The 11,650-nt window shown below is 33.1% G+C and overlaps 1 protein-coding gene across 1 annotated transcript; it reads right to left on the minus strand.

Annotated features, from left to right (window-relative positions):
* Positions 1–1,110: 1,110 nt before the first annotated feature.
* Positions 1,111–10,911, minus strand: LOC134273529 (cyclin-dependent kinase 5-like). Its single transcript, XM_062755727.1, has 11 exons — positions 10,840–10,911; positions 7,462–7,550; positions 6,730–6,797; positions 5,984–6,101; positions 5,385–5,480; positions 4,712–4,786; positions 4,345–4,441; positions 4,181–4,250; positions 3,873–3,933; positions 2,081–2,161; positions 1,111–1,655 (listed from the first exon to the last, which is right to left on the minus strand). The coding sequence occupies exons 1-11, from the start codon at positions 10,874–10,876 to the stop codon at positions 1,524–1,526; spliced, it is 924 nt and encodes a 307-aa protein (XP_062611711.1). The 5' UTR covers positions 10,877–10,911; the 3' UTR covers positions 1,111–1,523.
* Positions 10,912–11,650: the final 739 nt, after the last annotated feature.

Consider the following 11,650-nt stretch of genomic DNA (forward strand, 5'->3'; position numbering starts at 1 on the left):
TATTTTATAAATTTTCTCTAGTAACATGAATCACTTATACGCAATAATTATTATTATTTCAATACATATATTAATTAGAAATAAATCATAAAATGTATTATCGTTACATTCTTTTTTATTTATTTATTTCTTGGACCATCCATTGGTACACAATATCACATCACAGTTGACCCATAGGCATACATTCATACATAACGAACAATATCTAATACTCACAATAATCAACAATAAATCTATGGCGTTTTCATTATTATTATACTGTGAAATATACAGAAGATATGGAATTTTCTGAATGATGCACTATAGAAAATAGTGAAATATAAGACAAAATACTGTGTACTTGATACAAGTAAAAATTTTGCATATATTTTGAAAAAAAAAAATCGATTATGAAAGTAATTTTGTTTAAATCTTTGTCAAAGGTAAAATGATATTGAAAATCAGAGAATTGATATACTGTAAACCAACTTTTATTTGCATTGACTTTATTTCGCGATTAACTGAAGTAAAACTAGTTCGCGACAATTAATTTTCACAATCAAACCTTTTTTTAACTCCGTTTTTCATAGACTTTAAGAACTGGTTTGCGGTGAGAAATATTCGTGATAATGAGGATCTCGCGAACTTCGCGAATATTTCTAGCACGCGAATGAAAGTTGGTTTACAGTACCCTGAATTATGGTGAGCATCAGAAATGGACTGTGGTGACCATGACATAATTAGATAAATATTTAGCTAAAAATAAAAAATAAAAAACAAATTAGGAAGTACTTAACTAACATGATGTTGGAAAAAGTGGTCATTCACCATTTTTCTGGTACATACAGTCATCAAATGACTAAAATGTTAACATTCAAGGTACTCTGAATATCAGATTTCAGGAAATTTTTGTTTACCAGAATAATTATACATTAAAACATACATGTAATTATCTTTTCATTTTTACATCTATCAAAATTCTATTATTATTTTTACATGTTTTCAATATGTGCATGCTGACTTTTAAGTAGATTTTATGAATCTGATATCTTACCAAATAATACACACTCAGAATTATACTGTATATCCCTTGAATAGCTATAGAGTATAACATATACAGTTTTCTTTAAAAATTATAAATTAATGTAAATTATTTACATCTATAACAAAACATGTTCAAACAAATCACAGCCATACATCTTCTGAAAAACGTTCCCTTTTCCTTCTCAATTCACTACTTTTATGTACAAACAATGCTTAATTCAAATTTTCCTTGTATATGTACATGCTTGTTTTTGGAGCTGAAATTGGTTTCCCACTGAATTACTCAGCTGCATATACATGTAAATCACATCTTTATACAAACTAAAAATAACACGTCTTTTGACAATCTCTTTAGATGACCATTCTTTTAAAATTCAGCCAAGAATAAACATTTTACACCCCTTCAATATGCCAGGAACAATTCACATGTACATTCCCTAAGCGATGAGATCATACACTCTTGACTAGAATTTGTTGTCTCCTAAAATGAACCTAATGGGTTATCTCCCTTGTACAATGAGTGCGGAGTTATCTGTAGCAAGTTTAATGGCAGGGTCAAGGTCACTGAAGTATTGGTGAAGCATGCCCTCCTCGGCCGACAGTCGTCCTGGTGGGTTACAGATCAGGAGCCGCTGAAAGGGGAGAGCAGGTAAAAATAAAATATATAAAATAGATAAAAATAAAAGACAGAGGAATTATTAATCAATATTTAAATTACATGTAAACAGTGTTGAATTAATTGTAAAAAAAAATCAAGTACAGTCAAACATCATTTACTCAAATCTGAGAAATAGAACTTTAGAAATATACTGAGATATCCAATGATTTGAGATAGCAAGGTTAAAATACATAAAGTAAAAGTCGAGATGATATATAAATCATATCAAAATATCAATGGTTTTAATGAGACAATGAAGTTCATGTGTATTTAAAATTAATTAAGAATTCAGTAAAAAATTAGAACTGAATCTGATGCATAATTAAACTTTTTCATGTTTTTAACCATAAACAATAGTTTCATTTATCAATGTTTGTCCAAATTGTTAAATAATATTACCTGTAGGAGGTCACGTCCCTTTGGATTTAACTTTGGGACGACTTGCATCCATGTTGTACTGACATGATACATAGGGAATGGCTGCAAAATTCAGAGGACTACCTCGTCAATAGATACAAAGGGAACAGATGCCACTGATTTGTCACTACATGTAGTAATTACAAGAATACATATATAGAGTACTGTAAACGTATTACATTTAGCGGCGTATTCTTTTTAGCGATTTTGGCGGAAAGCAGAGTCCACTCATTCAAGTACATCGCTAAATGACTTGTACATTAACTTTTATAACTAGCAACTTCAGACAGCGCTAAATCAAATCTACGCTAACTTGTTGAAAATTGAATTTTTGCCAAATATCGTACACGTCAAATGTAATACATTAACAGTATCTTGTATATTAGGTTGAAGATTGGTTCAGTATCACATATGCATCACAGAAAAAATACCTAACAGGCTTAATTTCCAAATCACATGATAGCAAAAAATATACATGCAACACATCACTATTAATGTTTACTGTGTTAATATTCTTTAACAAGGAATGAAAAGAAAAAACATGTAATGGTTGACAACAAATATAACCTAGGACCCCTGCATAACTCAACAGATGCTTCATCAACTGAGCTACCCAAGCCAACATTCTTGGGCCAGCCCTTAATATATCTTTATTTCTTCATAAGAATAAATACTTTTGACCAAAATCTGGTGATTTTTGTATTTTGAAAGGGATTATTTTCTTTATTTACATATTGCCATTAATGCTCTAAAGGGCCCTGTTGACTAATACAAATGCTGTAAAGTACTCTGTTTACCTTGCATGGGTAACGGGATGTTTCGCGCCGATGCATGGTTCGCACCGCGATGTTTCGCGCCGATTCTTTTTCGTGCTTAGATGGTTCGCCCCACGATGTTTCGCTCCCAGAACATAAATGTATGCTATTTATTTCGTTCGTTTTGCAAAAAAAATATTATAATATCTGTAAATATTGATGTAAGTATAGAAATTTTGTATAATATTAATGAACATTAAATTTGACAAACAAACTTCCTGGTGGATTATTCTATACACATGTTCTCAATAACACAAATTATATGTTTTCAAGTTCAAGCAGATAATTGCTCTACGACTTTATAATTGCTATAATGAAATAATTCTCACCTTTTGATACAACTAATTACAACTAAATTGTTGAAAACACACGCTGAGCAAACAGGCACCATATTAACATTTAGGATCCGTTACCTGTGGCACCGCATATTATCAAAAGTCATGATTTTGAGCATACAACACATATTTATATCAAAGATTTAATAAATTATCTTAAATTATTACAAAATAAATGAAATATTCTCAGTGCGAAACAGAATCGGCGCGAAACATCCCAGATTCCTTGCATGCTGGGTGTTGACTAATACAAATGTTCTTAGGAGCCCTGTTTACCTTACATTCTGGGAGTTGACTAATACAAATGCTGTAAGGGGCCCCTGTTTACCTTGTATTCTTGGAGTTGACTAATACAATGCTGTAAGGGGCCCCTGTTTACCTTGTATTCTTGGAGTTGACTAATACAATGCTGTAAGGGGCCCTGTTTACCTTGTATTCTGGGAGTTGACTAATACAAATGCTGTAAGGGGCCCTGTTTACCTGGAGTTGACTAATACAAATGCTGTAAGGGGCCCTGTTTACCTTGTATTCTTGGAGTTGACTAATACAAATACTGTAAGGGACCCTGTTTACCTTGTATTCTTGGAGTTGACTAATACAAATGCTGTAAGGGGCCCTGTTTACCTTGTATTCTGGGAGTTGACTAATACCTGGCCAGGACTCCTCTGTGGGTGTTCCAAGCAATCTTACAATGTCAAGGATTATTTGTTTATTTATAAAAAAGTATTCACAAATGAAAGTAAATGGGATTGTGCTGCAGGCAAAGCCTATTTTAGCCATCTCCTTCAAAAAAAAGATTATATATATTTAAATTAAGATTGGAGAATTTAACCCCAATCCAGAACTACTTATCAAGTCTTATCTATATGAATTTAAAAATAACAGATAAGCATGTGTGCCTTTATATTACTTTTTGAGGTTTTAAAGGATACTTAAAAATTCTTTTGAGCTGGTCTTCCACATCATTGCCTGGGAAGAGTGGTCTGCCAGCATTGGTCATTTCTGGAAAAAAATGTCATAATTTGTGGCAACTCATCAGAAAAATAATGTAAATATAAGAAATGAATTTGTTTTGAAATTCAGTTCAAAAATGAACCTGCAAATATACAGCCCGCCGACCACATGTCAATGGAAGTCGAGTACATTTTGGCTCCAAACAGAACATCGGGAGGTCTGTACCACAGCGTAACCACCTTAACAGACAAACAAACAATGTAAAATATTTAATAAATCAAGCAGAATGTCAGAAGGTCTATACCATACCCTTAAATTAAATAGTTCAAGAATCAGAGGGAGTATAAATGATAAAATACTGTGACCAAGTAATATAGCTACAATTAAAAAAAAAAATCTTAATAATCTTTTAATAATATTTACATCTCTTGTACTACTTTAAACTTACAGTAAAAATATTGCTTTAATTCATAAAAAGACTAATAACTATGATAAAAAATTCACAGAACCTCGGCAGAATAAAACCGCACTGGTATTCCAAATGCTCTAGCCAAACCAAAATCTGCTAGTTTCAGTTCACCATTCTGCAAAAGAGTATGTATATGAATATAAAATGAATATTAACAATCCGTGATTCTGTCATAACAAATTAAATCTCCAAGTGCAATGCATTCAATCAATATTCAGACAGTGCAGTACAGCAGTGCTAACTTCTATTTTCAATTCATTGTTTCTACTTTGCAACACTGGAAATTTCTTTCATATGTAACGGGAGAGGAGAAAAAGCAGCAGACCGATCTGGTATTCGAACCTGGGCCCAGTGAAACTCCAGCAGGTGCTCTACCAACTGGGCTATCTGGCCACCAGTGATCGAACCCAACTGACTGCCATACATGTAACAGTAAAAGATCATTATCTTGAACTCTATGGGACCAAGAAAAAAACTTTTGAGATATTCAAGGATTTGAGATATTAAGGGCTAAAATACTTCAACTTAGAGATCAAGTGGTTGCCATTGGTTGGGACTTCTAAATCACTTTAAAAAATTTATGGCATTTGATTGAGATACAAACGTTTGACTTTATATGAACATACCACTGTGAGTTTACCTTCTTTGCCAGTAGATTCTGAAGCTTTATCTTGAGTTTACCTTGTTTATCAGAAGACTCATCATGAGCTTACCTTGTTTATCAGTAGATTCTGGGGCTTCAGATCTCTGTGTAGTACATTGTTACTGTGACAGAAGGCCAGTCCCCTTAGCAGTTGGTACATGAAGGACTGAAAAATGAAAGCTTACTTCAACATTACTGACAAGAGGAAATAATTAAATAAACATATAACACAGGTGACTGCAATGAGGCTTTTGCTGATATTGCTGGGCCTAAAATAAAGTGTGTCAGAAGAAAATGTGACTGCATAAAATTATGACTCCTATTTGAAACAAAAGTTTGTTTACAGTAATTTTCCTAGCTTGCCAAGACACTGTAATTTTTTTAGTTTAAAGTACAGATATCTCTCTTTACAATATACATGTACATGTAGTTTGTTTGTATGTTGTTTAACATCCCTCTTGAGAAATTTTCACTCATATGGAGACGCCACCACTTGCCAGTGGAGAGCTGCAAATTCTATACTATATTCTATACTCAGCACTTATGGCCATAGAGCAGTGAGGGATCTTTTTCATGCCAGCATTTACTGTGACACAGACCTTTAGTTCATATTGTCTCAACCGTTCTTCACATACCACTACAATATAGATAAAGTATGGTTTATTTCACCTTAACAATGTCCTGATCTATCTCCCCGTTACAGCTGTCAAAGTACTTCTTTAGATCCTGGTCACAATACTCAAACACCAGGGTCAGTTTCTTCTCACTGTGAAGGACATCATGTAACCTGTTTGGAATAAAATATGAACTTTGTCACTTAATAACACAAGCATTACAGTAAAACTTAATTCAGAACTTATTACACAAGACTTACAGTAAACTTATTTACTTAAGAACTTATTTCATAAGAATTGCAGTATTAAAAACTTTAGAACTTATTTCATCTGATCTGAAGAGTTTAGCATCTACACTACCTAATACTAATCATGCTTATCATGAATGTGTTGTTCCTGAAAAGAATTTCAAAGATTCTTCCTATATATATTCTTATGTAAATTTTGATGAACATGTGTGACCCAAACCTACAAAGTACATTCCAGGAGTTGCGATTTGAATAAACTGATAAGACCACGGAACATTAACTGGTAAGATTGGAAATATGCAGCTTACGTCATTTCTATCTGTTACAATCAAAACAGATAGAAATGATGTAAGCTGCTTGCCAATTAATACTCTGCAGTCTTATATATCATGACATGGGTTTCATGATTTGAATAAACACAGTATATAATGAAGATTTTAAATTTTTACTAATTCTTCACTATCTTCCCTAAAGAAAAAATGGGGTTTCCTTTCAACTTTCAACAAAGTTATATTTCCATCACCCTAGGACGCTTTGTAGAAAGTTTGCTTACCTCACAATATTCTTGTGCTTCAGTTCTTTTAACAAGCAAATCTCTCTCAAAGCTGAACTTGGAACACCCTATCAAATTAACATTAACATTATTAATTCAGAAAAATGCATTAATTTTAAGAAACATTTCTAAAGAATGTATTTCTCACACTTTTAGGACTACATGTAATTATAGCAGGAATAATGTAAAACAATGATCATTATTACATCTTTATTTGCAATTCTTCAGTTTTGAATCCATGGCATTCATTCACACCTACAAATTTTAACGAGACAAAATTCTGCAAACACACAATGATAAATAAGTTGGTGAATAAATGTTCCAGTAATTAATTCACAACCAGATATGCTCTTGAGAAAAAGAAGGTCGCAAAACTAGTGGATGTTACATGCTCACAAATAAAAGTTGGTTTACAGTAATTACAGTTTACATGAACAAATACAAATATGTTCTACCTAATCTATTTATGTACTGTAGACGTACTTTTTTCCACTGGGTCATAATTCTGCGGAATCTCAATTTCTGTTTAATTCTTGAGTAGAAATTTACGAGGATTTCCTTGACTGTCACTAAATGCCTTACATTAATATTAAGTACGCTTGGACAAATTTCCGCGGATAATTTGTGACCATGTACATAACGTAAAATAATACCACGTGGAAAAAAGTACTTCTACAGTATTTATTGCATAATAAAATTTGTTCAGATCAAATCATTGTTTGTATCATATACCTCATCGTCATCATCCAGACGCACTCTCTTTAAGGCGACAACTTCATGTGTTTCTCTGTTCTTGGCTTTAAATACTGTTCCATAGGTTCCTGAAACCAGATTACTTTATTTCATTTCATGAAAAAAAGTTCATGATTAAGATTAAATTACTTGCAGCTAAAATAAAACAGCCTATTACATTAAGGACAATTATACAGAACAATAAAAACATCTTTTTTGTAGATCAAAATACTGTTGAGTCTTCATTGTTTGAGTGTGTCACTGTGAGGGTATGTGTGTGTTGGATGAGCAATGAATGTTAGTGGATTTTCATGAGTCAGTGTCACCCTTACTGATGAATGTACATTCCCCTCAAAGCAAAACTGTGAACACATTGGTTCATTTAATCCCCAGTGCAAAGATTCTTATCCATGAAGTAATATCTATATGAATCAATAAAGCTTTGACTGCCCATACACAATGAACCCCCCTCTCCCTATAAAAAACTTGGGTTTTATTTGGACAAAACTTTTTACATTGGATATATATGGTTGTTTTATTCTGTGTGTGTTCTAAGACAGGACAGCATTTTCATTAGGGCATGATATGAGGATTTGTGTATACATGTATTATGAAACTTTCCTACATTAACTATCCAGAAATTTTAGTGAGCTATAGATCTGCAGCCTGGACAAGTCCAGCACAAACCTTGATTAAGCTATAATAGCTTGAAATAGCTATAAATAGATTTATTTAGTTATTCACAATAGCTTGTTAAAGCAATTTATATGTGGTACCTCAAATTACTGAAATGCTCTTTGTCACAGTCAACAGTTAAGTTTGTCGTTTCCTGTATACTTTGGCTGACCTTGTCAAATTGTGTATTACATTTTATTATACCCCCCGCTTGAAAAGCGGGAGGGTATAGTAATCGTTAATTCCATCCGTCCGTCCGTCCGTCCGTCTGTACGTCCGTCCGTCCGTCCGTCTGTCTGTCTGTCCGTCCGTCTGTTACGCTTTGGGGTACCCATCTCTTATCCGTAACTCCTCTCATACCACTGAATGAAATTTGATGAAACTTTCACAGAATCTTATTACATATTGCCATTGTGCACCTCCTATTTTACTTTTTGATCCGACACATATTTTGGGTTTCCCGGCCACAGGAAAACATGGACTTTTTCACCACTTATAACCATAGGGGAGGCGGGGGGTATCATTTAGTGAGCTCATCGCTCACAGTACCTCTAGTTTATAAACAGCTTTTGATTATTAGAAGTTGAATTCTAAAAATCTTTTTCAAAAAACTTACGTTATTATTCTTGCACGGTACATGACTTATGAGGTACTGTAAATAAAACAGTGTATTTTACATCTTGTACTTCTGTCATATATACTTTTTTCTTCTTCTTTTAAAATACTTGACAAGACATGCGGAATAAAATTTTGTCAACAAAACACAAGAGAGAGATGGAGAGAGAAAACAGAAGAGGAATCATTAAATCATAAAATATGTAAAATTACAACGGAAAACTAGAGGTACTGTGAGCAATGAGCTCACTAAATGATACCCCCCGCCTCCCATATGATTATGATGGAAAAGTCCATGTTTTGTTGTGGCCAGGAAACCCAAAATATGTGTTGGATCAAAAAGTAAAATAGGAGGTGCACAATGGCAATATGTAATAAAGATTCTGTGAAAGTTTCATTAAATTTCACTCAGTGGTATACGAGGAGTTGGGGATAAGAGATGGATACCCTAAAGCGTAACAGAAGGACGGACAGACGGACGGACGGAAATACCGATTACAGTATACCCTCCCACTTTTCAAGCGGGGGTATAATAACATGCTTCCCGCTGAGACATTGTTGCAAGAGTTATCGCTCATAGAGGTCACAATATTAGAGGGAATTATTTTATATTTGTGTTCAAAATACACAGTTTTTTTTTTTTTTTTAAATATCATAAATTATCATAAAATGCCTGTTAGAATTTAATACAAGGGGCATTTCGGTAGTTTTAGGGGGCATTTCGGTAATTCGGATTACCCATTTATCATGTTTATATGAAGTTAAAAAAATTGTAGGAAATAGACAAAAAGTCTCAAGGATTTGAAATGCATATATCTGTTCTAAGGGCATTGTATTGAGAAGAGTTCAAAGTTGAATATTATAACAGCACCAAGGTGTGACTGTTTGTACAATCTGAAAAAATTACACGAGAAAAATAAAAACAATGTTTATCTAGATATAGGGTGAATTCACCATGCATCGGATACCCTTGTACTTCAACAAGTTCTAGCGATATCGCTACCGACGGAAAATTATCAAAATGGAGTTTAACATTTAGTTTGTGATTAAAATAACAATTTAGGACACAATTATATGCCCTTTATTGAGAAAATATCCCCAAAATCGAGCTTTTAGGAAAAACGGAGAATACACCATGGATCGGACATTGTTCACCATGCATCGGACAGACGGTATGGAGACCGGAAAAATATCATACCTTTATCACAGTGCTTTAAAATCCTTGATATGGATATATTTTCATCTTTTATATCTAAAAAATAACCCTCAACTTTAATTTAATCGACAATATTATTGCACAAATGTAGAACGATTCTAGAGACCCCACTCTGCCTTAGAAATGCTTTAAAATGCTTATAATGCCGTAATTCGCGCCTTTTTCTCCTGGTTTATTTTTACTCTGGTTTGTAGAAATAAATTGTGTCAAATTCCAGACGTCATATATCGATCACTTGTATTTTGACTGAAAATATAGAATTTTTATTTCTTTTTCCGCAAAAAACAGCTGTCAGCTGGGTTCTGTATGAAAATGGTAGTGTTTACCTTTGCATCGAAAAGTGTCCGATGCATGGTTAATTTGTGTCCGATGTACGGTGAAATTAGCATACTAGTAAAAACCAGCTCTAATAGGAATTAAACAAACATTGAAGTGAAATTTCTTTATAATTTATGTAAAATTACCAATCCCTGACAAAATTCACCAAAGTCCGACTCGTTCCGTGGAAGTCGAATTTAAAAGAACGATAACTCAAAAAATTTCAAAATCATAAATTTCGGGTTATTCCCCTTTGATGATGTAAAATATGACGTAACTTCAAGGCCATTTGCGGGGTATTTTTATCACAACATGATAAACACAATCGGTAATTAAAAAATTTAAATCTTCATCTTTATGACAGAAACAAATAAATACACAGAACTTTTAAGTTGAAAGAGAGTTTATTGCCTAAAGTTGTCCGAAGCAAGGTATGTGTCCGATGCATGGTGAACTCACCCTACATCTGTTATTGCATCCTAAATTTATTTTCTGGTGTGCAACGCTAAAATTAGCATGAAAATGAAATGAGCACAATGGCAAAATTCACAAACCTTCTCCAATCTTCTCCAATTTTTCATATTTTTGCATTATTTTGAATAATTTTCTTTGAACCGATTTTTCTATCTGTGTCAAAATGCTTCTTCATAATAAAATGGATTTATTGTCAAACCTCAAACTTTTAAGCGATGTAGATTAGGTAGCAATCATCTTGTTCGTGGTTTATTCGATTTTTGTCAACTTGATCGCAAACTGACTCATATATTTAAAAAAAAAAAACAATTTAAGAAAAACTAATATACAGATAATAATAATGATTAAAAAAAATATATAAAAATCCTGACAATGAATTTAGATTAATTGTCCTCTTCTATTAATTTAAATAAAAGAAGAAAACGTTATTTTTCAGCAAGAATGTTATGTAGGTTTTCTTTTCGGCGCTCGTTTTTAGTTTGTCTGTTTGTCTCGGTTTTGCAGTCAACTGTTCCACATTCTTTTTCATTATCTTTATGGCTATATTTTGCTATTAATCGTTTGTTTTATGTATCAATAGTATCATCAGATTCATTATGAGTGTCGAAGAGAAATGCCACCACTATTCAAGCTCAAAATCAATTTAAACAATTATACTAGTGTACAAAACTGGAACAGAGAAAACACGGTACGTCATTTAAAAAAAATCAGAAACGGGATCAGGTGTCATGGAGGAGTGAACATCCGCTGTTGATCTCAGTCACATCGACGTGCGATTCAATCCTTTTGATCACGTGAACAGAAAAAAACGTAGAATTTCAATGTGTAAATAATGGCCTATTAACAATTTGTTTGAAAAACGTCAGTTAATGGGACCTTAATTAAGGACCA

This window comes from Saccostrea cucullata, unplaced genomic scaffold (assembly GCF_032062105.1).
Source record: "Saccostrea cucullata isolate Sc308-1 unplaced genomic scaffold, CSIRO_AGI_Scuc_v1 ctg18957, whole genome shotgun sequence".
Taxonomy (NCBI): domain Eukaryota; kingdom Metazoa; phylum Mollusca; class Bivalvia; order Ostreida; family Ostreidae; genus Saccostrea; species Saccostrea cuccullata.